Raw genomic sequence first — 24201 nt, 5'->3', positions numbered from 1 at the left:
AATTTACTCACTAAACCCATTGGTTTCTAAGAAAGCAAGGTACAAAAATTTGTACCGAAAAACTATTTACTTAACCAATCAAAATTTTTATCACTTACGCTAATAAATATTTATATATATTTGATAAAGAGGACAAGTCCTGGAATTCATATGAGGGTGTAAAATTAATTCCTCTATGTGAAATTCAACTTAATCACTATATTTTATCTTTCACCAAATGACCGTATTAATGCTACAACCCACCATAACCGAATGCCTTTGGCATCCCAGTGAATTTATTAATATTATTATTAGAGAAATAATTTTTATTAGAAACATAATTTAATAATGAAATTAGCTTTCGTTGGGTTCAAAGATAAAAAAAAAATGAACATTTAAATATCATTTAAAGCCACATCTGTATACATACACACATATGTATATATAATATAAGAATTAAATAAAATGACAAAATACAACCAAAAATAAGAAAGAAAATTCCACTTGCACACTCTGACTGATCAAACATCTGTTTACATTTAGGAAAATAATAAAAATAAAAATAAAAAGACACTAATATTGAGAAATTTCAAACTTACCCTTATTAATAAATTGTTAGGTTGAATTGCAAGTAGGCTTAGAAGTAGAAGAAAGACATAGACGATAATTAGAAGAATAAAGTTTAAAGAAGCGGTTGGCAGAAATAGAAGCGACAAAAGCCATAGCGACAGAAGCCATTAAGCCGCAAAAGATACCTCCACCTATTTGAAAGCAAAATATAGTGTAAATGTTGCATAACTTAGTCCATTGAAATGGGTTTGACTCCGGTGACTGCTATCATTGATGCTTGTGTCGCAGCTACCGTGCTCGCAAACATCAAGTATGTTGTTCCCTGTATTTACATTAACCGTATATTATATTTTAAAATATATATATGGCATTATAAATCAATGAGCATCACAACAATAATCGAGTGATAGTATCATTAATTCCTGTAAAAAAAAGTTTAAAGAGTTTATATTTTTTTAAAAACATGATTGGGGATTTAAAGTTTACGTCTATCACTTGTCTACATTAACAATATATATATTATAAGTCAAAAGTGAGATAAAATAAATTAATATACAACTACCATTTGATAGAATAGTTGATTAACTTATTTTCCTCCCAACTAAAAGATAAAAAAAGTTTGAATTTATTATGTGGTTTGCCCCCACGTCTCTTTAAAAATAGCAATAATAATAAATATATTAATATAAAGTTATTTTTATTATATGTAAAATAATTTAAAAAATAATGTTGTTTTTGAAGTTGGTGAAGGATACAAATAAGCTAACGAATATTTGTTATTAGTTATTAATGAAGGGTTTATGTTGTCTAAAGTGGTTTCGAATTTCAATAGTTGTTTATATAAAAAATAATAAAAAATAATATTAAAAAAAAAACACTCGCTAAAAGATTTCATTTTTTTTTTAATAATACTCTTAGTACCTTGGTTTAGAACTATTGGGTCACATAAAATTGATGACGATGGGTAAACAATTACAACAAAAGTAAGATATTAAAACTTACTAGTGTGTTCTTTTTAATACATAAATATTCAAACTCGAAATCACTTACATAAACAACCAAAACCTCATAATAGTTGTTGGTTACAAATAAACTATTTCAACAAATAAATTATATTTTAAATTTTAAAATAAAAAAATATTCATTTTAAACATCTGAATTAAAAGAGGTTAAAATGAATACTTTTTAACTACTAATTTCAAAAGATTGAGGTTGTTGAGGAGAAAGCATGAGCTATTATTAATAATGTGTGACATGTTTTCCAAATATTAAAATGGGTATGATATCAATTAGTAAGTTAGATAAGCTTCACATCAATGAGAGGTTTTTCACTTGTGCAACTAACATTCACATCTCTTTAATAAGAAAATGAAATTCATTTATTGATATTGAGCCACATTATACATCAACTTCATTCTTTAAACATGACAAGGAAAAACAATATCACATTTTATTTAATGTTGAATATATAAATAGATGACCACTGTATTTCATATGGAGGAATAACTCTTCCAATTTCTTAATTTTGTAAAAATTATTAAACCTCAAAAACATCGTTGATTTTTTTAATATTTTATTTTTAAATATAAATTAAATTAAAATTATGAAATTGTCCCTATCTTATTCACCCGCATGAGAGTTATTGCTGGAACAAGAGATGAGAACTACCCTAAAAAACTCACCTCTTTCAGGTTTGTGTTCGATCTCACCCTAGATTTTTTGTGCTAATAGTATTTTTACATAGTATTTTTCAGTGTTTTAATAAACTATTGAGAACATAAGAACTAAAAATAAATAAAAAATGATAAAAAATGCAAAGTTTTTATTACTATATCAAGTCCTTATTACTTGTCTCAATTTAGAAGTTTATTTTTTGTCTTTTTTACTTCTCCATCTAAAAAATTTATGAAACATTAAATATTATCTCTTAAATTTTATTTTTAATGTATTTTACAACTTCTAATAAATCATATTCAACTATACATTTTATTAAATTAAATTTTAAATAAAAATAATATTGAAAAATTAATATTATTTCTTATAAATTTTAGATTATCAATTAACTTTAATTAATTTTTTTTAATCCATGTGAATTATAAGAAAAAAAAAGACTTGAAGGAGTAATATTTTCCTTTCATGTATTCTATGAATATTTATGAGTATGTTGTTGGGCTTAAAAGAATCATGAAAATTTATTGTGGGAGATATGGAAAGGACATAAATATATTAATAAGAAAACAAACATTAAATTATGACAATGAATAGGTAATAAGGTGGGTGATCACACACCACACATTCTAATGTTATACTCACACTTAAATTAATCACGTCCTACTAGAATTATAACTAAAAACTTGTAAAAATAAACACAGTTAAATTGTATTAATTAAGCAAGTGATTTTTAATAGATTTTTGAAAATATAAAATTATATTTACTTATGTACCTTAAAAAATATTTGCATTTGGGTACTATATTATGATTGAAATGATATGGAAAAAATATATATATAAAATATGATTTTACATAATCTTAGTACTAGCAAGCTGTCTAGCTCCATTATTTAATGAAGCCTATAAACATTAAAAATTAGTTGTGAAATATAAATACTTTCTTGTGACATTTTGGTGAAAAAGTTATGGTAAACAGATGAGTGTGCTGTGTACATTAACTTTATAATAAAAGCCAAGTCTGTGAACCCAACCACAAGTGTTAATGAGTCAACATGACCCACTTTTTTTTTTTCTATTCATTAAAAAAAAAGAATAATGTAATAATTTATAATAATAATAATAATAATAATATTATTAAATAACTAATAAAAAAAAGAAATGCATGAAAAATGAAGCTCACCTGGTCTAAGAAGAGGGAAAGCCAAGCCAAAAGAAGAGTGCATTTGCAAGTAGTTTCTGAAAGTGAAAGCCAAGTTGAAGCCAAGCATTTACACAATTGAATGAGTTGATAACCAGCAAGCACTGAAGCTACAATTATTGCAATCCTAAACAAATGGAAATAATTAAAGTAAAACATAAACTTATATTTCATTAATAGAAAATAATAAATTAATGAGAAGAAGAAGAAGAAGAAGAAGAAGAAAAAGGATCGGATATATATATATATATATATACACACACAACATTAATAAAGAACAAGAACCATAGAAAGAAAGAAACAGCATGAGTTGTTTATATATGTTGATAAATAAATCAAATAAATAAATCAAATAAAAGAAAGAAGAATAGAAGAAGAAGAAGAAGAAGAAGGGAAAGGATAAATTAATACACATGCATATATATATACATCATTAACAAATAACAATAACCAAATAAAGAAACAAACAATATATACAATAAATTAATGAGAAGAAGAAGAAGAGCAAGGATAATTATATATATATATATATATATACATCATCAATAAAGAATAAGAGCAAAACAAATTAAGAAACAAATAATATATAGAGCTATATATATATATAATAAATTAATGAGAAGAAGAAGAAGAAGAAGAAGAAGAGAAAGGATGAATACATACCAGAGTGGCTGCAAGTCCTTGGCAGTGGCCTTCTTTTCAATGAAGAAGACTGTCTTTGTTTGAGTGCTAAGGCCAATGACAAGGGCAGTCATGGTGGCCAACACCATGGATATTAGCCTAAGAATCCCTTCACCTATTCTCACTTTGTTTCCCATCTCTGGCTACTTCTCTTTGATATTTCTATAGATGATCTCTGGATCTCAATTTATTTTCTTTTGTTATTTTTTAAATAAGGTTTCAATGGACCATGGTGTTGTATATATAGGAGAAGGATAGAGGAGTTGGGTAGTACATGTCATTGATGGAAGACTTCCATTTTAAAAATAAAAAATAAAAATCTTCTATATATATGTGTGTGATTATTTATTTTATAGTTATGTGACATAAATTTCATGGTTTTAATTCCAATGCAATGAGTTTAGACTCAAATTTGTTGAGCAAAAGAAATTATCTAATTTATGGTCATATATAATATATGTAGTGTTTTTATTATATGTTATAGTTTCATTTCTTATGTTATTTTGTGTGCGCTTGTGTGTGTATATATATAATTTATTACTCCCTCCGTTTCTTGTTTCTAAATACATATCGTTTTAAGAAGAAAAAAAAATTATTCCAATATAGTTGTCGCTTTACAATATCAAAGCAATATTTATTTATTTATTTTTTTAATTTTACGCATCTTCAATTTTCTAAGTTATATAAATGAAGAGAGTAATATTTATAGTCTCAAGAAAAATGGTAGAATACCTTATTTAGTGCCTCTAATATAGTCAATCTGCCCCTTTAGTCCCTCTAATATGATTTATCCCTGGGAGGTCCTTGTATTTTAATTTTTGAGAAATATAAATCCCTATCACTAATATAATTTGCCCCTAGGAGGTCCTTACGAGGACTTACACTTCTCAAAAATTAAAATACAGGGACCTCCTAGGGACAAATCATATTAGAGGGACCAAATGGGCAGACTGATTATATTAGAGGGACTAAATAGAGTATTATACCCAAAAAAAAATACATGGTTTCAAGAGAGAGATAGTTTAGTAATTTGGTTGTTTTTTTTATGTTAAAATTTAGATAATTTAATACTATCTTTAATTCTTATGCAACATCTTTAAACGATATATATTTAGAAACTGAGGGAGTAATGAAAAGCACTTTCTTTTGATTTGGAAAAATTTAATATATAGAATTTAAGTTATTTGTGTACATATGTAGATGATTGTTAATAAGAAATACTTGTTTATAGAAGTTGGACAATGATCAAACGGTTATTGTTTATATAGAGATATTGTGTAATTTTACTGTTCATAGTTACTATGTACAACTTTTTATCTTTGTTTAATACTATTTATGAATGAATCGTATTCGTTGGATAATAATCCACGATTGTTGTAGCCATCTTTAGATTTGAAATCTAAACACGTCTTTAAATAATGGGCCATCGTATGAAAAAACTAAACAATTTGATAACAATCAATACATTTCACATGTTTCCTTTTGCCACTCATTTTCACTTGAAACAGACATTTATAAAGGCTATATTAATTAAAATAAGATTGATCAACTACCATCACTTAAAAAAGAAACCTATATATACTTGTTATACACAAACATATGAATTAATTTGAGTGGACTTGTTGAAGAATTCCACTTAAGATATCTTAACACATGTAGTACTATTTTTATTTTTATGTTTTATTTTTATTTTTATTTTTAAATGATGACAAACATCTTTTATTATATACTAATTCCCAACCAAACAAATCACCATCTATTGGCACATGGTCAAGCATTAATCATTTTATCCCAAACAAGCACCATGGTAGATGGTACTATTCACACAACTTTTAAGTAATTTTGATTATTTTTATTGTTAAATAATTATACTTTAATTATAAATAATTATATCTTAAAAGCACACTATATGTATATAATAATGACTTTGCAAATATATATATATATATATATATATACACACACACCTAAGTGCATGTAATTAATTATAGTTTATATTAGTAGATGAGTGGTAGTGTGATTATGATTTGTTTAAATTATTAAAAAAGAAAAAAAAAACTATATATAATTATTTATTACACTTATATTTATTAATAAATATTTGAAAATAAATTATGTCATGAGGGATCTACCGACAAAAATAAAACATATAAGCCCTATGAATCCATGGTACATAACTCACCCTATATTAATACTGAACCCAATCTCCAAAACATTTAATAGCATTGGGACCAATTTCAACATTAATATATACATACATACTATATATATATATATATATATATATACACACAAACACATATTAATAAATCAAGTCAAACTTGGAGTATATAATAAGACAAGAAAATATTATCAAGTTGATGGCTTAATTATTGTTTTTTGTTTTTTAAAGCTTCCTGTAACTGTAAGCATGAAATTCAAACTAGGATTGATGATGAATTAATTAAGTTGAAGTTATGTCTTTTTATTTGTCAAGCTTGATGTTGAGCTTGTTAGGTTTTTTAATTTAGCTGCATTAATAACAATAATTATTTATTATGATAAGATTAAACAAGTAGATATCAGTCTCAATTTTTGTAATAAAAGAGTAGCAAAGCAATAAATACTTCCTCTTTCTCATCAGGAATGACAAATAACACATAAAACACAGGTTCAAATCTCCGTTCACATATAGTAAGAACAGATAAATTAATGTAATTTATTCACTTTATTAAATAAATAAATAAATATTATAAAACATTTCATTTATTTATTTTTTTGACACTTTTAAGCAAAGTGAATACATTAAGCAATTACAAGCACACAATTTGAAACTGCAAACACTAACTGCATATTAACAAACACAAGCAGAACATTTTACACAAACACAGAGAATAACAACCTAAATCAAGTAAAGCCATTTTAACTGTTTTTTAAAATTAAAACAAATACAACAGATTACATACAAGCATGCCCAAAAGTGTTCTCTATTCATAAGACAAAGAGGGCGAAAACAAGCAAGCATCATCAAGTCTTCATCTGGTTGACTAACTAACAAAGCAGCAGTTCATGGACTTGTGGCAGCATTATAACTATGATGATGAGAGTTCGAGTTCGTTCCAGCTCATGCGCATAGTTTGCAGTGACAGAATGATCGGTGATCATCGAACTTACTAAACATTAGCAGTGAACACGGGAGGACGGCTTGCTGTACAGATAAATGGTACAAGTGGATCCCTTGTTGCGACACTAAACGTTAGAATTTTGTGATCACTAACCATCCTCGAGTTGTCACAAAGGTCATCTGAGATTGGCAACTGCTACCACGAATTCTAACACTTGTAAGGTTGAGATTCTCAATCATCGAGCTCAACAAGCTGAGCTCTCCTCTCTGCAGCTTTCTTTCGAATAAATATTCCCCATCTCATAGCTGCCTTAATTTTAAGCCATCCCACAACAGCTTTGCCTGATGTGCGGCTGCGATCCTCATCAAAGTTATAGTTAGGGCATGGTGATGGCATGAATGCCGGAAAACTAAATCCATCTTCTGGTAAGCTACCAGCACCACCCATGCTGAGGACACGGAGCAAGTGCTGCATATCTTCATTCTCTAGCAGTTCGTGGCTTCTCATGCGAATTTCCTCCTCAGAGAAGAAATCATCAACACGGCTATCTCTTTGACGGGTGGTCCAGTCATCGTATGAATTGAGGTTTGATGGCTGTAAGGCCTGACTCATGGATTGGAAACCCAAGCTAGGTTGTTGCGGGGGGGCCAATACCAAGCCGGTACTATCATTTCTTGTAATTTGGGTCTGCTGTGAAGAATCAATGAACTGGTTTTGTGAATTATATGAACTGCTTTCATACTGTAACTGAGCATTGGGTGCCACATGCTCAGTTTGAGTGGAATATGGGGCAGATTGATTTCCACTGTAGCTACTTGAAATGACACCACCTGTTCACAGAGTTCAGGTTTAGTCAGCAGTCTATACCATTTCATAATTAAACTATAGGTACACAAACTTCATGAAGATAAGGAGAGCTACATTGTAAATCAAAGGTCAACAACATAGGCAATTGTAACTCTAAAATTTCACATTCAGTTTTTATCGTTAAATGGTCAGGGAGCATTGGTGTTTAATATCCAGATTCCAGACTGACGGCAGGATGCATATGACAATCCCATTTGTATGACTATCCATTATATTGGTCATACTAAAGTGGTATAGCAATTAACATTTCACACAAACAAAGTGCTGGATAGCTCTAATTTCTACACATATTATATAACCATATAAAGCCCTTACCACCCATGGTTACTCCTGTATCAATTGAAGATTGATCAGACGGGACAGAAACTGACAGGCTGGCTTGAGAAACTTGTTGGTGATCATAGGAAGCAGAATAATTTTCCTGGGCAGATGGAACTTCATTCCGAGAAGTGGTTGTTTTCTTACTCTGCTTGAAATTTAGAAGGGCCTTCCCATCATATTCTATAACATTCATCCAATTGTCATATGCCTTCTTCACTAAGGTATCGACAAACACCTACAAACATAAAAATATTTAGAGTAAAACTCAAACAGTCAATAATTAAAAGGCTACTAACAGTGACTTCATCAGCAGCTGTTTGCCGTGTCAAATAGCAAGCAAAACAAAAGAGGAATAAGCAAAAAAAACCTGACCTTCTGGCTCTCACTAAGGCTTTCAGCTGAATAATATTGCCCACCAGCAATCAAGCCAACAAATTCATAGATATTATTGAATATAGCACCAAAATTCCTTGTATCATCAGAATAGTATACATAATACTTCCCACTTAAGACACAAGTCTTCGCATGCTCCACTAAGCTCTCCCACATCTTATTTGACATGCCACTTCCCAGGATCTACAATCATGTAAAATAAGAATTAATTTTCCAGCTTAGTATCTGCTTGCATGAACTGAATTCCAAGTTATTTCCTTACATTCCGCAATTTTTGTGAATCTCTCACAACAAGACGTAGAAAATCTTCTACTGTATAAATTCCTGCCTTATTTAACCTTTTGTGGAATGAGCCATCCTTGCCAATCTTTTCCAGTCTCCACACATCATCCTTCAAAGCAGGAGGATAGTGTTTCTTGTACACTGTATAACATGAAAATTATGGATGAGACAAACAAGGATCTTAAAAAAATGAGGACCAATATAACTTAAAGTCCCAGAAGACCTACATTCGCCTCTGTGATCCTTAACTGTGAAGGGTTCTGTCTTTGCTTCGCGGATACGAATTCCCTCACAGAAGCCTGAAGCAATTTTCAAACCAAGTCTGAACTTCCTACTTCGTATCCAGCTTGAATTATCGGTAAATGTTAGTTCCCCAAGTGTCCCCACACCTTCTTTCAAGGATACCTGCAAATCCCCAGTTAAAAGAGGCCTTTTTCCTTCACGTTCTTTGACTACATGACTTTCAAAGTCTTCATCTGTCCAGTCATCATCATCTTCATTGTTAAAATCACCTTCAAGAACTACAACATCTAGTTTTGCAGATGATTCAGGTCCTGATGTTATGACATGACCAGTGTTCGCATCTAGTAACACAACATGAATAGCTGCTCCTTGCTCCCCCTCTACTTTCCCTCCTGTGAAAAGTGGCAGCGACAACCTTGAACGGAAATGTAGTTGCAGATTTCTTCCATCTGGTCCTTCAATTCGTTTAGGAGAAGACCTGCATTTTTCAAGGTCAGATTAATAACAAATATAGAATCATAAATGAAATATTTAAGGTCAGAATGAAATAGTAGAGAATAGTTAAACCAAGATAGTCTTCGAGACCACTGGCAAAAACTTACAGCTATAACACCCCAGAAAATATCACAAGATGCTTTTAGGATTCATTGATTCCCAATGCACATGCATATGTAGAAAGTTCTAGAAGTAAGATAGCAAACATGCTGATTTTTAACTACATATAACTCTTCATTCATGCTACTACATGACCACAGTTGTCATAAAACATTCAGTTTGAGAAATTAAGGAATTCAAAAACAGATCAACAAGATGGGATTATAAAAGAGTGGCCTAATTTTACAAAAGAAATTCAAATTTCAGTAAATAAATCCAGTCTTCATAAATTATACTGGTTCATGGATCTACCAAAATCCTGACATGAATCAGTTTTTTCTAACAAAATGCAAGAAGCAGGCTGCAAAATAATTTCCAGATCAGAACTTCAGAGTCTTATCAATTAAGTTGATAGTTCCCACAAGTCACACCTGGTACCAAGCCTGGCAGGCCCCAACTTCGCTAAAGCACGCTCCACTTCTTCACTAACCTATTTAAACACAATTTAATAATAAAGAAATATCAGCCATAAACTAGATGTTCCAAGAAAAAAATAAAAATACTTGTACAAATGACATGAGAATGCACTAGCCATCATAGTATACATTTTAAGCTTCAGGTCACAATATTATATTATATTATATTATATAATACAACCATTTTAGGAGGAAATAAAAGACAAGGTCAAGAAGAAAAGCATTAGATCATAAAAGAAGTTTTTCTCAAGTTATAGATGGGCAAAATAAAAATGTTCTCAACCCTCATTCATCATCTTGAACCTGGGGCTCAAGATTGCAAATGAGCAAGCCAATTGACGCAGAAGCATGATAACTATAGAATGAAAATCTTTCAGCAAATCAAAACATTTTCAATAGCAAAAAGCTGAAGGGATCCACAGGCAGAAGACGGACCACATGCATGATTTAACTTGGTGTTTCCTCTAGTACAGTAAATTATTCTTTGAACCTTTGATGCCAAAAATTAGCTCGCATAGTTGGAACATACTGGCAAAGCTGTACATATATGTAAATTAAATATAACCAATGTTTCTTCCTTCAAAGGGGGATAGAAGTTCTAAAAGGATAAGTTTCCCATCTCCAATTCACCAAACTAAATTGAAAATTTAGTTATGTAACCTAAAAATGAGGTAAACTACATCATTGACCCGTAAAGCTTATAACATCAAATAAAGAAAATAAATTATCATAAATTGAAAATAATTAATCTTGAACGTTATCAAAATCATGGCTTGAAAAGAGGAAAAAAAAAAAAGCCAGTGTCTTACAACTCTACGCAGAACAGGCTCCAATGATGAACAAAGCTTTTGCAAACTATCCACTTTGAGCGCTTCCACGATCACACTAAAAAAAATATATGCTCTTAATATTACAGAAGCAGGAGAAAAGGTCTGAAATTATTGTTTGATAAGGAAAGCATGAGCTAGCAATTTTAATTCAGACAACAAAAAAAGAGTAAAAGTTTAAGTAGAATTCATACAAAAAAGAAAAATAATAATAAAGCAAAGGAAATCAAACCATCATAGTCATCGATGACAAATACATAACATTAAAGATATGAGACACCAACATAGCACACATCAACCTTTTCTCCAACCATACTTGGAGACTAGAGTTGCAAATTGCAACAAGTACTCACCTTTAACCTACACTCCTCAACTCCAAAAATCCAATCCAACCTTGAACTCAAGCAAACAAGAACCTCACAATATCTGAGTTCATCATCTACCGCAGAGGTATACTCACCACAGCACATGTCAAATTTATCGCATAAACACTGCACGAGAGCCAGGGCAAAAGGAGATCTTGCTCAAAGCCTAACAACACGTGAAAACTAGACTTGAAACAAGTGATGAACACCAATCTACATTTCTCCAACCTAAAACAAGGAGCCTTGACTTACAGATGACACCAGCAGAGAACTCGCTAACCCTTCATCATCTACTCAAATCTTTAAAAAAAAAAAGCTCTCCTTTCAGATCTTTCTCCAAAATTAAAGTGACAGCACATAATAGAACGATCAATAGCACAAAGCCACTAAAGTACAGCCCCAATTCATCAACAAAACAGATCTCACAACTTCAAACTTTAATCTTTAAATCAATTCAAAAGGAAATTTAAATTCACCAAAAAAAACAGACACAAACTAATTCAAAAATCAGAAAGCAAAAATCTACCCAAAACCACTAAGAATCTAGTTAAGCATACATACCTCGCAAGAGCAGGGGCCTTCTGGCGCTTAGCATCAGAACCACGTTCATCTCCATCAGCAGAAGGCTCAAGACCCCGCTTCTCCCTCCCCATCGTCCCAGATCGATCCAAAAACCTACTCGGTCGCTGCATCTCCAAACCCTAGATCCCCAAGATCCAAACCCAAACCCCCCAAAACTCCAAAACCCTAGATCTCCAAAATCAAAACGAAATCAGGAAACTTCCTCGAAAATCAGGGTCTAATCCAAGCTCTGACGCCCTAAATCACCACAAACACAATCCAAGAAGATTCACTCAAGAGATTTAAAACCGAAATCTGAACAATTCGAGCAGCAAAACGGGAAAAATTTCACCTTTTTTTTCTCTTTAGAGCAAGAAAGGGCGAAGAAACCGAAGCCGGAGCCCCGGAGTTCTCTAGTCTAATGATGAATGGCGGCCACGATTGGTCGCTAGATTGTTTGTGCGCGCTCTCTCTCTCTCTGATGTATCTCTCTGTACTTATCCGCTGATTTTTTTTTTCCCCTTTTTTTTAATTTATTTATTTATTTATTGAGATTTTTTTATTTTATTTTATAATTTATAATTTTAACTTTTTTTATAGTCCTTGAAGGGTAGAACGCGTTTCCCGGACTTTGCGTTTCGCAGAGGAAACGCGTTTCTGGTGGGGTCAGTGTTACTCTTACACTGTGGGGTTCTGTTTGGCTGAAGATTTAATTTGTTATTTAATTGGTTATTTAATGATATATATGTTGATAAATTTGTCTTTGGACTTTGAAACTGTTATTCATAGTTAGTTAGAGCAGGAGATCTTCTCTTCCTATCCCTCCACCAAATTTGGGGATCATGGATTTGATTAATTTAAAAATATATTATAATTTTTGTTTTTATTATGTTTCTTATATTTATTTCAAAAATTTTTTTTACAACAAATATGTTATGCATATGAAATAGTCAAAAATGTGTGAGCAACTGAGAATTAAACATTTGGCCAAATACCCTCATCTAACCAATACAAGATTTTAGTTACAATATGATAATTATAACCGAAAATATGTTACCACCATTATATCCAACAAAACTTGAATTCATAATTTTTTTAATTTTTCACACTAAAATTTTTATAGTTTGACCAACACAGCTGCACTATATAACTAACTTAAATTTTCAAATTGACTAAAAAATTTGTTCATTTAATCCCTCATTAATCATGGTAACCATGACCGTGACCACAGATAAAGGCTAAACTTTAATTATTCTGGCAAAAATGAATAAGCACAAATAGTCTAAAGATCATTAGTGCCATTTTAAGCTTTATTATTATTATTATTATTGATGCAATTGCATGCCTAGTTCCAGCTGACAATTATGTGGAAAAATGCACAAGAGTCCAAGTTTATGAAATAGCCTGAAAAACGGTGATGTAACATCAACAGCAAACAGCACCATAAATCAATTATCCAAACAACAAGAAAAGGGTTCAAGGAAAGTACTAGTGAATTGTGAGTTATATAAGTCGTGGACCAAATCATTTAACTTGATTGATGTAAACCAGATCAAAGATCAAACAAAAATGCTCAACTTTATCCAATATCACACCAAACTAGTATAGCTCTCCATTTCTTTCAAAAAAAAAAAAAAATTTCAACTTTAACTCATTCCTGCTTGTCTGTTTCCAATGCAGTGCACACCATGGGCTGTCTCATGGTTGGGCAACAGCAATTAAATGTCTTCATATTAACACAAGAGCATCAAGATTTTTTTTTTTTTTACACAAACCTCATCGGAGCAAGTGAAATCAGGGTCCGCTCACACATGAACACTGAGATCACCCGCACACAATCACTACTCACACTAATAGAAATATGTCATCACCTATGATTCGAACTTTCACAATTTGTAAAAAGTTCTAATGATGACCCGACTACCAATAGATCACTTAGTCATTGATAAGAGCATCAAGATTTAAGAACTCATAAAAGAAATACAAGCACGGTATTAGAAGAAGATTACAATTAGAGATCCAATGAAGCAATAAATTTAGTTGAACTTGACTTATAAGATGAATGCCGCAGTTAGGGTTTCTATCAAAATTTGGTAGAAACCCTAAGATCATAGCTAGGATTATAAACTGCCCAAGAAACTCGGCGCATGCCCGGGTTATTCATTTTTGTTAAAATTTGAGTTTATAAGCACAAATCAAATATAGAAACACAATTATCTAAAGATTAGTTTATTCAGTAAAAGAACCTGAGCTCAGAACCTTAATGCAACACTGCTCTAATTTTTCTAAAATAAAAACTAAATGATGCACACCATCCTTCCCACTATGCAATGTTGTTTTTCACATGCCACACCGTGCATATGTCCCTTGGTTTATAATTAATTAAATGTACACACACACACACACACACACACACACACACACACACAAACACAAAGACAGGTGCATGATCTCTAAGGACCAGTCTATCCATACCATAAAATCTTTTTATGATAGCAGTATTGTTCAGCATAAGTTTCCAATAATGAGATAAAAAATAGGACAGAGGAAAAAGCTAGTAAAAGTTACTCTATTTCCCTACAGAGGAATGCAGTACAAAAAATACACATATATTGATGTATCTTGGGAACAGAGATCAAATGAAGATAAAACAGGACGGAGGATGAGCAGAGGAGAGCATACCGTAGCTGGTGCAGGAGGGGGGCCAGTAAGAGAACTCAATCCTGTGTCATCTAGGAAAAAGTTGAAGCTGTATGCATATGTAAAGCAAGCACGTTTCCCAGGAGTAACAGAAAAAAGATTCTCAAAGAAATGAAAAAGAATTAGAGGAGTCTGATTAAAAAATTCTGCATCTTTTGCACTGTTTTCAAAACTTATGCAAGTGGTCATGTAAAAGCAATTAAATTAACAAGAACAAGTTAGTATACTTTATCAGTGTACAATAGTAAAATAGCAGAAAAAAAATTATTAAACAAGTAACTAGAAGTGTGCTTTTCTCCCTGTTTTCTCCCCCATCCAAACATAATCTCAGTTAGCCAAATTTCTGGGAAATTTGTCTAGATTAGGTTTCAATGTTTCATGGACAACCTATTGAAATAGGTGTAATCTGGCAATAAAATATGAAATTAATCATTCAAATGCATCACACTGGCATGTGACTTTTATTCAAGAATTAATCTTGGTTTCCAGTGTATCAGCCACAGAAATGGAAAATAGAACAGCAGAGCTAAGTAGTTAAACTTGAACTCACCTTTTGTACAGAGAAGATTAAAAGCAAACACTAGATCCTTCTGGGTAATATCCTCAACTCAGAACCTGCAGGGACAAAGGCTATGTGTCATGCAAGAATGAACCAGAGCAAGATTCCCAAGCAGAAAATGACAACATACCTGACACCTTTGGCCACATCTGCCCTCTAGTTCAAACAATCTTCAAAAGAGTTTTATGATTTTAAATGTGATGGGCTGTGCATGATATCCTTCTGTATCTTCATGGATAAAATCCCTAGCAGCCCCCATGCTCTTCAAAGGATCATCTTCATGGTAACCGCTGCAGTGGACATTCATTATTCAGGGATCATCGACAGCAACCAGATAGAAAATGACACTGTTCCTAATAATGAACACAAGAAGCAGATGAACAAAACTAACAAAATCTTGTAATGATACAAAAATGAAAGAAGACCTGACTTGTCAAGAAGGCGAGCGGAAATACGATTACAAAATAAAAAATGCATAGAGCAACTCAGATTTGATTATGCATAATCAATAGGGTTTAAGGTCTAAATATCTACCATACAAATAAATTATCAAAGAATTTATTGCTAATGGTACAAAAATATCTCAACTGTCAACATATGAAATTAATAAGTAGATCTCTAATCCTAGGATTGTCGATGGAGGTCTCCCATAAAATAGCATAAATATTGAACTAATCGAGAAAGCCCGTTATCTGATGACCCTGAAGTCTTGATCCAGTTAAGCAACTGAAGGTTATTTCTCTTCCCATTAACTCAAGGAAGACCTATCTCAAGGGCCTTTATGCCAAAAATGCCATCGAGCTTCCTAGAGTTCTCCTCTTATTTATCTGATCCCTTTGCCTGATGATTGCTTAAACTCAGAAATTCTCTGGTATACATTTCTGAGATGTTGATTGCAGATATCAGGGGATGTGCAGGGACCACACATTAAATATAGAACATTACCCAAGGGCCTCATGTAAATTCCATCTTTACGAAGCTGCTGAACCAGAGAACTTGCATACAATGAAGCATACCTGTTGCAGTAATCAAAACCACAAAAATGTTAGCACATTTACAAACCAATAATGAATTGCTACAATCCATGCAATCACTCATTACTTTTTTTTTTAAAAAAAAAAGTAGCGTTAACTCATCAGTTATTTCTCAATTTTAATTTTGTACACATGATGCAAGATATAGCATAGCAGCTTCAGTAAGATTGTTGGAAGAAAAGAATAACAGTCGAAACAAATGGAGATAATCTCTAAAGCCAACAAAATATCTGGCTAGGAAAAGGAAATTATATTAGTTACCTACTGCATGCCAATGAAATATATTTGCTTTTTGTCTCAACAACTAACCTGGCATCCTCATAATTATAGGCAAAATTTAGACAACACTAAGCACAGAGAAGAAAGAAACAACATCCTCTGTCCAGAGAAAATGAATTGGTATTAGTGGTTATGCACATCTTAGTTCAAAGGACCTTTAGACACACCATAAGCATTCTCAATTACACACCAGATAGAGTTAAGAATGCAGTGACAGTCAGCTCAGTTCCTATAATTTATCCTACTAACTGAAAATTTTCATATGACCCCTATACGACCTTAGAGGGCATTTAATAGTGACAATGCATAGCATCTTCAAACAGCACAAAAAGGAGTGCATCATCTGTGGCAATTGCAAGGGTACTTGCTTCATCTGCATATGCACCACTATGCCAACCATCTTAAATTCAACTATAAAAAAGAATTCAAGAGAAGCTCTGTTCTTGCTTTTACTATTTCCCCTACTCAATGGTTTTTAAGTGCAGTGAAATGACTTGACAGTAAAATAGAATATAAAAAGAAATAACATTCATTCATATAGTTTAGCATCCTACCCCACATCAGAGCCACTGGCTCTAAGTTCTATAGCACAAAGAGTGCCTATTGCAATCACTCTGCTAACACCATTTAGAGATGACAACTGGAGCACAAGTTGCATGTCCCATAACTGAAAGAATATGAACACAATATGAGAGGCTAAGTGATCACCTTGACAGGCTAAAGATCAAGAAAATGACAGCACAATGACCGGTGAGAGCAACAATGGCAGGTTTACTCAGGACATAATACCTCTTTCATTTTTCTTCCTTCAGGTTCAATATTTATGTTTGTACAGGGATTTTTAAACCACTGTATAGCTTTTGAAGCAGCTGTGCAGCCCATAGCATGGGCAGAATAGGAGTGACCATGCAAAAGAGCCATGAGCTGAAATAAATATCATTAGTCAGAATTAGTGTCAATCATTGGAATGGATGCACACCAAGGAAAGATATGGCCACAGTGAGAACTTATTGAAAAATGCGTATTTTATTCGCGGTCGATAAAATACCTTTGAACCACCTTTAAATACTTCAAAAACAGCTTCTGTAGTTAAAGTGACTGCTAATGGTAGGACCCCACCAGTCATTAATTTCGCAAAACATGCCACATCAGGTGAGCAGCCAAGCAACTCTGCTGCAGACTGTAAAACCAACAAACAACGATAAAATAATTTGAAGGCAACAATGGATTTAGATGTATATATACACTTGCTAAACGAGTAACTTACCTCCCTGCCAAGACGCCAGAAACCTGTGAATACCTCATCAAATATTACAGGAATTCTGCGGGCTCGGCACTCACTAACAAGGGTTCGCTGGAAAAGTGGATCAATCATCTGCATTCCGCCAGCACCTTGTACAACTACAAAACATAATTGACAACTTACTATCAATACAGTATCCATGTTTGCATTATTTATTTGCATGGATAATAGATAGCTAACTTTAGCAGTGGGATTTATGCAATCAAATGGGAATATGAAAGGTAGAAAAAGAGGAAAAGGAGCATTAAATCAGAAGATTTGTAAATGATACAATTTAAAGATAGGCAAATGAAGCTCCTATGCAACTTCTGTAGTTATTTCAGCAAAGTTATGAAGGCAGAGCAGCAATCAGAGCCCAAATATAATATTGGCCATGCCCATAAACCTCAATGGATAAAAATGCAAATGAAAACAAAAGAAAACAAAGAAGTAATTTTGCACATCTCTTCCGGATCATCCAGAGCACTAAAACTGACATAAATCAGTAGCCTGAACTTTCACTTATACCAGATTATTGTAGCGCGTGAAGTTCGATTCATATGATCTTGGATCAGGGAAAGCAAATATATAAAAGTACTAACAGGGGGAAAAACACAAGGAGCACCATAACTGAACTTGATAGGACAAGTTCAATCTCAATGAATTAAGAGTTACAAACTTGAGAATGCTTGAAATTGTTTAGCATCTGTTAATATGGCCCCATAAGCTTCCAAGAAAATGATAATTAAAAAAGGCGCATTATTACTACTACTTTCACATTGTATGTGAGCCACTGGAAGATCTGAACTGCTACAATGAAAAGCTTTATTGTGCTCTCCAATCAAAAGGCTCCAAGGAAAAACTTGAAATAGGAATAACCTTTTTTTTGCAAATTTAAACTAATTAAACAAATAAAAACCATTAGTTAAAGAGCATTAACTACTAATGAATATTAATTGTAATAATAAAAATTTAAACCAAAAATAACCATTTTAAAAAAAATATAAATAAAATCATTGGTTGAATACTGTTAGCTATTAATAAATATCAATCATTAATTTTAATAGTATAAAATATAATAAAAAATATTTTATTAAGTATTGATTAAGTTAGAGTTGGATCAACTTGGTTTAAGAATTTCGCTCAAAAATCAAATCAATACTTCAAAAACCACAACCCAATTTATTCCAAACCCAACTACACACTCCCTCAGTTCAACATGAGAAAACATTAGCATTTGCTAAACTAAAGAAATTTATTCTGGGAAAGAATAAGAAACAAAAGGTCTAAGGAAACAACAATAAATTTCTCAATATAGGTCATGACTAATCCATGTCTCCAGACATGAAAAAGAGCATTTCAGAGACTATAAAGCTGTAAATTTCGCTTGCCTGGTTCAATAATTAATGCAGCAATATATGTCGAAGGACAATTGTCGGAAAATTGCGATAATTGCCTTGATATGTAAGCAGAGTAGCATTTTGCAAGAGCTGAACAGTCCCTTGTTTGACAAAACAATTCATCACGCAAATGGAACCCTGTATATTAAAATTCCATCAGAAGGAATGCTGCAAGAAAGCAACATAAAGAAGGCTTGCAAGGAAGACAATTAACCACTTACTTATCTTTTCATCTTTTGGTTGATGAGAAAGAAATGCATCTGGAAAGGAAAGATTCCAAACCCCATCTGAAATAAAGATCATGGGGGGATCCAGAAACAGGCCTCTTCCTGAATACCTGAATCAAGTGCAATCACAGCAGCAAAGCTAAGAGGAAACATTTAAACCAAAATATCTGGTGGAAAACATTATACCAATAGTATTTATCTAAAGAACAAAGCTAATAAATCATATTTCAGCAAGGTAGGCATAATCCAGGACCAAGTTCAGAGTGGCTTATGTGAGAATGTCCAATAAGAGTACACCTTATGACTTCAAGGATGTAGTAAATAGCATTGAAAAGAGTATTGCTATTCTTACAAACTAGATTTCCCAAATGAGTTGCCATCCACCAAACAACCACGGGACGTACTCTTATACAACTTGAGAGAAAAAAATAATTATTATTTTTCTTTTGGGAAGTCTATTAGGTAAGTCTAGATTGTAAGAATAGCGGAACTCAATTGGAATTCCTTGGAAAAATACAGGTCACATGACTCACATCAAGAGATCAACCATTTAAAAGAATAATAAAATTTAAGTTAGAAAGAAAACAACAGGCTAGGACATAAGTTCGTACCATGGCTGCTGATGGAAACTCGTGTATGATGACGGTGCTTGGGCTTCCATGGCACCTAAAGTATCACCATGATAAGATCCATTGAGGGCTAAAACCTGGACAAAGATGTAGTCATGACTCATAACTCAATTGCTATGACACCTTTACTTATTACAATCACCACAATTTAGTCAAGAAAAAAGGGCAAATTAATTGAGATATAATCCCCAATGGAGTCACAACTTTCTATCTAGCAGTCTCTCCTTCACAATATCCATTTCAAAAGATAATTGTGTTTTTGCAAGTAAACAAAAGACATCATATATCTTGAGCCATTAAATATTCCAAATATTAAGCAATAGGTATGCACACCTGTTTGTGACACTCACCTTGAAATCATAACATCTATCATCCACAATCCCATTGTCAGAATCTACAGCTATCCCATGATCAAACGAAAATTTGCGAAATGCCATCTTGAGTGCAATTTCTACTGCCGTGGATCCATTGTCAGAATAGTAAGCACGAGAAGCCCAACCTGCGGATAAAGAGAACCAATTCTTGACTTTGAGGTTAATATGGAGGCTAATCAAATACATGTGACACTGTTAACATGTTCTAGAGGAGCATCCCTCAGTCCAGCATTATTCCTGTTGGTGCATACTTCTAAAACATGATAATCTGAGTATAATATTAGCCACTCTGCCTTTTGTAGCACCAAGGAAAGAAATGGTTCAAATTTTCAATAATTTCCTTTACTTTTTTCACTATATTTATATCTGTAAAATTTGTATGAAGTGAGACAATATATGAGTCATAGGAGGATGACAGTATCTAATAAAGTCCTAATTGTAATAGATGTTTACCATCCTTGTCAATTTTTCACATCATTTAATGAACAATGCTACATTTTTTTTTTAAATTATAAATCATGTATAAAACCAAGCATTTAAAAGACAGACCTTCTCCTACTCCTTCAAGAAGAAGTTCTGCACACCGCAAAGCAGGCTCATAGACATTCTCGGGAAACATGACATGACCATATCTTGCAGCAGAATAACCCATCTCTCTTGCAAGCTCAATCTGAAAAAAACCTAACAGAGAAGCCATGGTGAACAAGTCACTCAGGTTCAATTCTTATATTGCAAAATACAACCTCCTGGAAAAGAACTAGAAAAAAGAATTCCCTATTTGAAGGTAAATAGCATAAACTGAAAGTAAGCTTACAAAAATACCTAATACCCACTTCACTGAACCATTCTCCGTTCGGTTGTTTCTTTTCTTTCTTATAACCTCATTTCTCACTCCCAACTCAAATGAGAATATACTATATGATGCAGAAGAAAAAGCCTTCTCACATAATTATAGAAAGACTTATAACAGTTTAAACAGCAAAGCTTGGAAGAGAAGCCATAGCCAGTAGAATAGTAACTTGCAAACTAAACTACTCAAAAGCACAGTTCCAAATTGCCTCCATATAAAAACTACACATTCAGATGAAGTATCATCCAAGGAAGCTTAGATGAGTACTAAAACCTAAAGAACAATGAAAATTTAAGCTTCTTGGGGAATGAATTATCATGTAACTTGCATGGATAAAAGACAAGAAATCAGAACTCTATATCTAACATGGGCACAACTCATGCAGGAATGCTCATGTGTGCACGCACCATGGAAAGCGGACAAAATCCAAATAAAAGAACTCGTTAGGTTCCCATGAACTTTGAGACAAGGTCAAAGAAGTAAATTTGAGGTGAATTAGTTTCATATAACTGACCTGAAAGGTAGCATCAGGTCCTTGTGTCCACCAACTAGCACAGGCATCGAATTGAGGAACGATCATGTCCAGCTTGTCACAAACCTGAATCCAAATGAAATCAACTTCTGTCACAAGATAGCATTTGCATCTTATCATAATTGATAATGAACCATAGCTTCTCCTGGTAGAGTTATAAGTATCATACTAAGCATGATGGCATCACAAGGGCACCTACTCATTTTCAGATTCCATTCAATGAAAGAGGCACTTGTCTAATTAAACTGAATTTCTTCCAAACTAACCTTATGAACAGCGAAATTCTCACCACAGCGTGAGTCAATTACTGTAACTGTCTCCAGAGGAACAAGTTGGTGTTGAGTGAATGGCCACCAGAAGATATCTCCTGCCTTCCTGGCCATGTCTTGTAGTCTCTCAATCCTCTTTGAATGAGCCAAAATCATTGTTTCCTTAAGAGAATCAAATACATTCCCAGATTCACAAAACCAATCCTTCAGGTCATCCAAAGGATCATGAGGGATTGGTGGCAAGACAAACACATGCACCCTGGAAGGAGTTAACTATGCCTAAGTATTCGTGATCAAGATGGATTATGAACCAATTTTTTTCAAAAAGACACAATAATCACAATATACTCACCGTGAGCGAAAAAGAAAACTGAGAGTACAGCAGATTCATAAGTAATATACAATTGGTCAAAAGCATTTTTAGAACTGGCTTACCTGTTCCTCAGGTAAGATAACAACGCAGCCTCATTAGCCAGTCCTTGATCCACTAAAACAATAGCGGCAACATCATATCCTCTAAGTTTCAAGCATTCATATGCTGATATTGTGGTAGATATACCTCCCAAACGTCCATCTCCAATAAGAACAGCAGGAAACCTTAAAGGCCTAGTTTTCCATATTATAATAGTCAGCTTTTATTAGACAGATACTAACGGTTAATAAAAATCAGCTGATACAATAAGAATAATAATAATTATAATAAAAAGCACAGTCCAAAACACCACACAATTATCCATAATATCAATGCAAGTAAAACGTAAAACATCATCTGCATAGAAGAACAAGTAAGACATAATTTACCAAGTCCATACAGTTCTAAGGCATTATCAAGTATTAGCATTTGGATGAAGTCTTTACTCTATGCTGGAATATGGCCTTCCTTTAGATCAAGTTTATATATAATATAAATACGACTAGTACTTTAACAAGCGCAAACATTTCCATGTCTAAAGAGCTACGTTCCTTGCAAAAGACATGGCATGCATGTGTCCTTCTGAATTAACGATTTCTACTTTCTTTATAGATTGCAAGCCAAGATAACCAGAAATATTAAGAAAATCAGCTCACCTATATAGATCACACTGAAGAGTACCCGAAGGACCCGGGCTAGCAACACCACCAGCGGTCTCGATAACTCTCCAAACACTCATCTCCTTCCCCAAATCGTTGACACCGCCAAACCCTAAGCACCGATGCAGCATCTCCCTCAAATCCGAGTCTCCAATGGCCATCCCCTCCCTTTCAACAGCTAAATGCGGAGATATGGGCTCGTTCCACGCATACAAAGTCTTGCAAACCAGCCTCGACCCCACTTCCTCCCCATCCCCACCCCCGATCTTCGTCTCCTCGTAGCAGCACGGGCTATCGGATTGCTCATTGAAGCCGGGGAGAGCACGGGCGGCCGGAAGGGAAGCACGGAGGGCATGGTGGGACGCAAGGAGGGGAAATGGAGGGGAGGCGGAGCGGAAGAGGGAGGTGATCTTGGAGACCAGGAAGCGTGAGTCGGAGTCGATGGGGAACCCGGTCTGAAGGGGCTTAAGGTATAGGAAGGAGGACGGGGATCGGGAGATGACGGAGAATGCGAGGCCGGCGGATACTAGGGTCTTTCCGACGCCGGTGTTGGCGCCCCAGACGACGTAGGTCGGGTGCGAGACATCGACATCGAGGGAGGCGGAAGAGGAGCTAATTGGGCGCTGTAGAAGGAGGCGAAGAAGGTGAAGGGAGGACGCCGGCGAGCGGCGGTGCCGGAAGAGGAGAGAAGCCATCGGAGAAGACGAAGACTTCTTGTTGGAGTGACGAGAAGGTGTGTGGATGGTTTTAGCCTCGAGTTTTTGAATGCCTTGGCGCGAATCTTAATGACTTTGATTTAATAACCGAATCTCAAAGTACACGTTTTGATCCACGTGAATCTTAAAGTATTTTGTTTATTTATT

General features: G+C 33.6%; 3 protein-coding genes across 4 annotated transcripts; all 3 read right to left on the bottom strand.

Annotated features, from left to right (window-relative positions):
• Positions 1-636: 636 nt before the first annotated feature.
• LOC120268721 (CASP-like protein 2C1) lies at positions 637-4318 on the bottom strand. The gene is made up of 3 exons (XM_039276010.1): positions 4082-4318; positions 3401-3545; positions 637-871 (listed from the first exon to the last, which is right to left on the bottom strand). The coding sequence occupies exons 1-3, from the start codon at positions 4234-4236 to the stop codon at positions 779-781; spliced, it is 393 nt and encodes a 130-aa protein (XP_039131944.1). The 5' UTR covers positions 4237-4318; the 3' UTR covers positions 637-778.
• A 2655-nt stretch (positions 4319-6973) lies between these two features.
• LOC120268851 (calmodulin-binding protein 60 B) lies at positions 6974-12630 on the bottom strand. Its single transcript, XM_039276109.1, has 9 exons — positions 12485-12630; positions 12133-12390; positions 11189-11264; positions 10335-10393; positions 9294-9787; positions 9047-9207; positions 8764-8967; positions 8386-8626; positions 6974-8033 (listed from the first exon to the last, which is right to left on the bottom strand). Exons 2-9 carry the CDS (start codon positions 12261-12263, stop codon positions 7435-7437), a joined length of 1965 nt encoding a protein of 654 aa, XP_039132043.1. The 5' UTR covers positions 12264-12390; positions 12485-12630; the 3' UTR covers positions 6974-7434.
• Positions 12631-15875: 3245 nt separating this feature from the next.
• Positions 15876-24069, bottom strand: LOC120269173 (bifunctional dethiobiotin synthetase/7,8-diamino-pelargonic acid aminotransferase, mitochondrial). 2 transcript variants are annotated; one of them, XM_039276499.1, is made up of 14 exons: positions 23336-24069; positions 22703-22873; positions 22265-22526; positions 21979-22064; positions 21166-21296; positions 20593-20741; positions 20225-20319; positions 19608-19723; positions 19378-19524; positions 17972-18105; positions 17753-17884; positions 17494-17628; positions 17259-17371; positions 15876-16407 (listed from the first exon to the last, which is right to left on the bottom strand). In XM_039276499.1, exons 1-14 carry the CDS (start codon positions 24031-24033, stop codon positions 16215-16217), a joined length of 2562 nt encoding a protein of 853 aa, XP_039132433.1. In that variant the 5' UTR covers positions 24034-24069; the 3' UTR covers positions 15876-16214. The 2 variants fall into 2 exon arrangements, with proteins under 2 accessions (XP_039132433.1, XP_039132434.1); XM_039276500.1 differs by having other exon boundaries at positions 21166-21286; positions 21981-22064.
• Between the last annotated feature and the right edge of the window lie 132 nt (positions 24070-24201).

This window comes from Dioscorea cayenensis, chromosome 9, assembly GCF_009730915.1.
Source record: "Dioscorea cayenensis subsp. rotundata cultivar TDr96_F1 chromosome 9, TDr96_F1_v2_PseudoChromosome.rev07_lg8_w22 25.fasta, whole genome shotgun sequence".
Lineage (NCBI taxonomy): Eukaryota > Viridiplantae > Streptophyta > Magnoliopsida > Dioscoreales > Dioscoreaceae > Dioscorea > Dioscorea cayenensis.
Note: the sequence above shows the minus strand (reverse complement) of the source record. Positions and strands in the feature narration are given on the sequence as shown.